General features: G+C 35.8%; 1 protein-coding gene across 1 annotated transcript in view; it reads left to right on the top strand.

Annotated features, from left to right (window-relative positions):
• The window catches only part of CLIC4 (chloride intracellular channel 4), a 58,674-nt gene extending 52,402 nt beyond the window's left edge, over positions 1–6,272 (top strand). Inside the window, exons 5-6 of the mRNA XM_015598998.2 lie at positions 2,537–2,718; positions 3,482–6,272. Coding sequence (XP_015454484.1) covers positions 2,537–2,718; positions 3,482–3,646 — 347 coding nt within the window. The 3' untranslated portion in view covers positions 3,647–6,272. The remainder of the gene's footprint in view (positions 1–2,536; positions 2,719–3,481) is intronic.

The raw sequence follows: 6,272 nt of genomic DNA, 5'->3' as shown, positions 1-6,272 counted from the left end.
ATCAGTGGAACAGTCAGAACACACACAGTTATCGATTAAATTCCCTTTCTGATATGGGCACTGTTTGTGGCTCCCCTAAACAATTACAATAGTAACATCAAAGATCATTGATCACAGGTCACCGTAAAAATATGATAATGAAAAGTTTGAAATCTTGCAAGAATTACCAAAATGTGATACAGACATGAAATGAGCAAATCTGTTGGCACTGACAGACTTGTGACACAAACCTTCAATTAGTAAAAAGCATAGTAAAACAAAGTGTACAGTAAAATGAAGTGTGCCTATATTTGTCTTTCTCTGTCTGACTTATTTCACTTAGCAAAATACCCTCAAGGTACATCCATGTTTTCACAAGTAGCAAGATATCATTTCTTTTTATGGCTGAATAATATTACTCTGTGCGTGTGATACACACATCCATCGATGGACACTTAGGTTGTTTTCATACCTTGGCTATTGTATATAATACTGCAGTGAACACAGGGTGCATATATCTTTTTGAGTTAGTGTTCCACCTAGAGGCAGAATTGCTGGATCATATGGTAGTTCCATTTTCAATTTTCCGAAGAAGCACCGTACCATTTTCCACAGTAGCTGCACCATTTTACATTCCTACCTACAGTGCACAAGTGTTCCAATTTCTCCACATTCTTCTGACACCGTTCATTTCTTGTGTTTTTGATAATAAACATTCTAACAGGAGCGAGGTGATAGCCACACCTCCATTTTTGAGTGTAATATGAACATATGTGTACCTAAGATTTGTATAAGAATGTTTGTTATACAGTCATAAGGCCATAACTGGAAACAACACAAACTCCGTTAACAGTAAAATAGATAAATACTTATTATGTAATCATATGACAGAATGCTGTATAACAATGAAAATGTATTATCTGCCTCCCACAACATCACCGATGATGTTTCTTAGGGCTCTGCCCTAGGCCCTCTGCCTCTCCTTTTCACTTCTGTGGCTTCAACATTTATTTATGTTCTCAAGACTTTCAACTATACTGCTCCAGCCCAGTCTCTGTTCCAGACACTGAAACTCAACTGTCTATTGGACATCTCTACTCAGATGTCTTACAGATACCTTAAAGTCAGCGTATACTGAAGTCATTTCCACATCCCCTGAATCTGCTTCTCTAGGAAGATAAATGTCTCAGCAAGTGGCATCAGCATTCACCTTGGGGATCATTTATTTGTTGACCAGCTTCTCTTACTACTTCCACTCCCCAAAATGTAAACTCTAGAGAGTAGGAATCTTTTATGTTTTATTCAGTAGTGAATTTAACAATGCTTAGAACAAAACTTGGCACTTAGATATATTTTGTTGAATATGTCTTTCCTCCTTTTTCTATATTCAGTTTGGTTTCTGAGCTCTATTGGTTTTTTATCTCCTAAATACCTCTAAAATGCATTAATTCCTTCTGATGCCTACAGCCCCTTACCTAGCTAAGACCATCATCTACTGTCTGGACTACTGTGAGGGTACCAAGGAATGAGCGGGTGGGAGCAATATGGAAGAAGAGGTATTGGGTTAGGCTATATTTATATTGCTGGTGAAATACCTAGTAGGCAGTATGTAAAACTGCCTTTTCTCATAGTGGATCCAACTTTATTCACACTTAGAACTATATTGATTGTTACCTTATGATATTTAACTTTTTCTGTGGCCAAGCACTATAATCATCTATGTGAGCTCATTTATTCTGGGAGTGGGAGCTGAAGGTGGATTGGGAAGGTAAAGGATAAGAAAAGATAATAGAAGATCTGCCTATTGTTAGTCCATATTTCTTTCTAATGACGGTCCCACCCCCTCTCTGCTGAGGGTCACTAACTTGACTTTCCAGATATACAGGAGTGGCTCTGTCCCATTTCTCTCTGAATCATAACAGTTATAGCATCTTAATCTATTTGGATAAAGAAGCCCTCAGTTCACTATTGTAAATTGAACTTTCTAATCCAACTTCTGTGTTTTTCATGTTATTATACAATAGTACTATTGTTGGCTTCTTGTGTAATATAAGACAGTGCAAAAACTCCAGTTTTCTGCTTGGATTGTTTGTATTTAGGTTTCTTAACACATTTTTGGTAAAAAAATTGCAATAGTCTCAGGGGAGCAGGACTTAAAATTGGGGGCAAATATTGCTGATTCAACAGGACTTTCTTCCGTAGATTTGAAATAATAAGTTTGTTTTTTTCTCACCGAGTTTTCCAGTTTAAACATCAACTAGGTTGGGCTATAATGTGTTCGTATGTGGGGGATTTAGTTAACACGTTTTTACAGATACCACTCTGTGAAACTGTTAGGCTTGTTTTTATATTTATCTGAACAAATTGATTTGTCTCATCCTCTGCCCCATATAAATAAGCTCCAGGAGAGCAGGAACATCATCTGTTTTGTTCTTAGTGCTTAGTGCCAGATGCTTAATGTTATGAGCATTCGACAGTTATTGACTGAAAGAGAAAGCCTTCTACTTTGGGGCTTGGGTGGTTTTTTTTTCTTACAGTATTTCCATCTTTCTTTCAGCATTGGAGAGGGGACTCTTGAAAACACTGCAGAAACTGGATGAATATCTGAATTCTCCCCTCCCTGATGAAATTGATGAGAATAGTATGGAGGACATTAAGTTTTCTACACGTAAATTTCTGGATGGCAATGAAATGACATTGGCTGATTGCAACCTGCTGCCCAAACTGCACATTGTCAAGGTAGGCCTGTAGGATGTGGTGTCTCATTGCCGTTAGACCTAGTATTCTATCTACTAAGGTAGTACTTTCTTTGTGCGTAAAACTTTTCTGATCTGACATACCACTGGGAACCCCCCAAATGGTGTATTGTAATGATGTTTAGGCAATAGTTGAAATACTCAATTAAATGGAAAATTATGTCTTAAAATTGAGGCACATGAGAAAGAGGAATATTATTTTTTCTGTGACTGCATAAAAATTCAAAGATGTAACAGGTAACATCGAATTGGATTTATGTCATCAAATCCTGTTCTGTGAACACCTGGCTTTTTCTGTTCAAGGCAAAAGATATTTATTGAGCATTTATTGTGTGAGACACTGCTAAATGGAACAGTAATAAACACTAATTATGCAATAAAGAGCAAGAAAAACAGATCTCAAATAGTGTGTGTATTTTAAAGTATCAAATGATTACATTTGGCTGGCTCTCTGCATGGTCAAGACAGTCATTTGTAATCATTGTTACAATTCTGAATCTCTGGTAGAGTTTGCAGTCCTTATCATTATTTTACATTCTAGTTAGAATGGAAGTGACTTCTAACTTCATTCTCCCTCTTTCTGATGAAATTGATGAGAACAGTATGAAGACATTAGCTCCCCCCCCCGCCCCCCAATAGAAGCAGTTCTCAGAGATTCACAAAATTAATTGCCTTAAAGTCAGAGCTATGTCTGGTTTACAAGACATGGAAAGTAAATGTTAACTTCTGATCTTTTTGTATTTCAGGTGGTGGCCAAAAAATATCGCAACTTTGATATTCCAAAAGGAATGACTGGCATCTGGAGATACTTAACTAATGCTTATAGTAGGGATGAGTTCACCAATACCTGTCCCAGTGATAAGGAGGTTGAAATAGCATATAGTGATGTAGCCAAAAGACTCACCAAGTAAAACAGTACTTAGGCGAGAGATGTCTTCGCATCTTTCCCTGATTAAGAATATGCTTTTCCTAACAGACTGCTCCTCTTCCTTTAAAGTAGAAATTTTATTTTGCATGAACATGGCAGTTATTCAAGATTAAGATAAAGGATAGACAAGATATAGTAGCTATCTTTAAATATACACTCCTAAGCAGTATTATTTTAAAATTCTTTTGACCCTGCCTACCTTCCTGACCTCATATCCTCCTCATCTCTAATTTGGAGACTCTTCTTCACAAACTTTTCACTTTAGAGGTAGTTTGCCATCCTTTTGGAGCCCTCACCATTGCGTGCATTCACTATGTGTAGGTGGCAGGACTTTTGAGGTGCAGTGTTCAGCTGTTAAAATAGTAACCATGACCTCATCAGTCAGTCCCAAACTGGTGCATAATGCATGGTACAAGGAATATTTATGTATTTTTGGAATTTTGTAATATTTAGCAAGAGTATATGAAAGGATTGCTACTGTATCAAAATACTCTTTCAAATTAGTCTGTCTTGGATGTATACTAAAGGGCGTTAGCACTGGAGGAGAGAGCCTTCCACACACAGAAAGTCACTCACTACAGATTTTGCTATACTTTGTACATGGAATTTTACTTTTCCTAAGAGCATTTTTTCTTTATACCAAATATAACATCTGACACTATGTAGAAGCTAAAAGTTTAGAGGGAGGAATGATATTCTCAAGATTGTCTCCAGCATTTTATCCATGTAAGGGAAACCAGTGGGCACCTGATACTCTAAATGTGGTTTTCGTTGTTTATTCTGCCCAGTGCCATTCATTTGGAACATAATTGCTTTCTTCATTTATTTTAAAAAGTTCCTTTTTAGTTAAGTGTAGACTTTGCTGTTTGTAGATCTTTTGAGCAACACTACATAAACTATTTAGTTCATTTATCTATAACAGTACAGTGATTAGTAAGGTAAAAATTAACACTTACAGACATTAACCTAAGGAATGTAGGGTGAGTTTGTCAAAATATCAAGTAGAATTTTGTCTCTAAAGCATATTTAATGTGGTAATCTAAAGACCGCATTATCCAACCTATATTAAAAAAATAGATAAAACATACAGATTACCAGCTTTCCCTTTCTGCCCCCATTTACTGTTAGACTTTGGGTAGCAGATGGGTCACTCCTTTTGGACTAAATTATAATTGTTATGGTGAGTATGTATTTACCACAGCTTTGCCTAATCTCAATCATTGTATTTCCTTCAATTAAATTTTTCTATAGCCACATTGAGGAATAGCACTCTGCATGTTTGTTTTTTTAAATTGAAGTCATAAACCAGTAATTATTTGTGCTCTAACAAGGCAGGATGAACTTGGTGAAAATAGAACAAAAGTTTGCTATGTATTTATTCATTTTTTAAAAATTGGACTTTCTAAGGACTACTCCAAAGATGGGGTTGTGATTATATTACATTTTTGGTAATTTTTTATACCTAGCTTGTTTAAGAAGTGCTATTTCTCATAGGATGTTTTTGGAAATTTTAAGTATATTGCTTTAAATCGGCAACAGTTTTCCTCCTTTGATATGCTAACATTTAGTAAGCACTGGCTTTATGGAAGCAGCCTGATTTTTATAAGCATACTGCATTTTTTAACTTATCAGTAATTAGCTTAATATAGAAAGATAAGAAAAGCTCCATAATGTATCCATTTGGCTCAGGGAGATGTTTTTGCTTTGCCTTTCTTAGAACTCCTTGTTGCTGATCAAAGAGTTTGGCACCCACCTTTTTGTAATTAAATATTGGATGATGATTTATCTGGTTTCAGGAAGAAGCACTATAAAGTTATCTATTGAGAAATTCTATAGCAGCAGCTTCAGTGGGTGAAAATGTCACATGTGTCCCAGTACACAGATAGCCATCATCACTTTTCACCTATTTTTTCGGGTGATATTGAACCTTGTCTCAAAGCTTTAAGTATGAAAAAGATCAAAAAGAAGGGGTGTCTGTTCTTTCAAGCGAATGATGGACTAAGTGGTACATAGTAGAGGGCAGCTGAGGAACAATATTTCTTAAAATAGAGTGATGAAAAATGCATTCTAAGACTTAGTTGTGAAGTATTTTCACCTTGGCTATTGTGCCTTTTTTTTTTTTTTTTAAATTTACCCCATGATTACCCTTGGCTGTCTCAATGATCAAGGAGGGCAGGTCTGTCTATCTGTTATGATTTTGATAAGGACAGAATTATTTTCTTCCATAGAAAGACAGATCTTATTACTTTATCAGGGGAATTAGTCAAATGAAATTGAGATTGGCAATTGGAGAAAAGCTAGTAAAAGATGATCCTAGAACATGCTCTCAACTCCATCTTATATTTGTGGAAAGATCATAGCTTAAAATCTTAGGAGATTTGGGATAAAAGTTTTCATGGCAATTTATGTAGTGTATGGGTTTACATAATGGAAATCATCTGATATTATTTCTGCAACTACTGAATCATTTCCCTTTTCATTTAAACTAACAAGGAGATTAGAGTCTGAACGGAAGCTCTCACTATTTCCCAAGGGATTCTGAGAATGTTTTGTGTTCAATAGTTGGAAAGCTCTCTACCATTTCAGTTGATATGACTTCCTTTTTTTCA

The sequence above is a fragment of the Pteropus alecto genome, unplaced genomic scaffold (genome assembly GCF_000325575.1).
Source record: "Pteropus alecto unplaced genomic scaffold, ASM32557v1 scaffold39, whole genome shotgun sequence".
Taxonomy (NCBI): Eukaryota; Metazoa; Chordata; class Mammalia; order Chiroptera; family Pteropodidae; genus Pteropus; species Pteropus alecto.
This window is presented reverse-complemented; position numbering and strand designations above follow the sequence as displayed.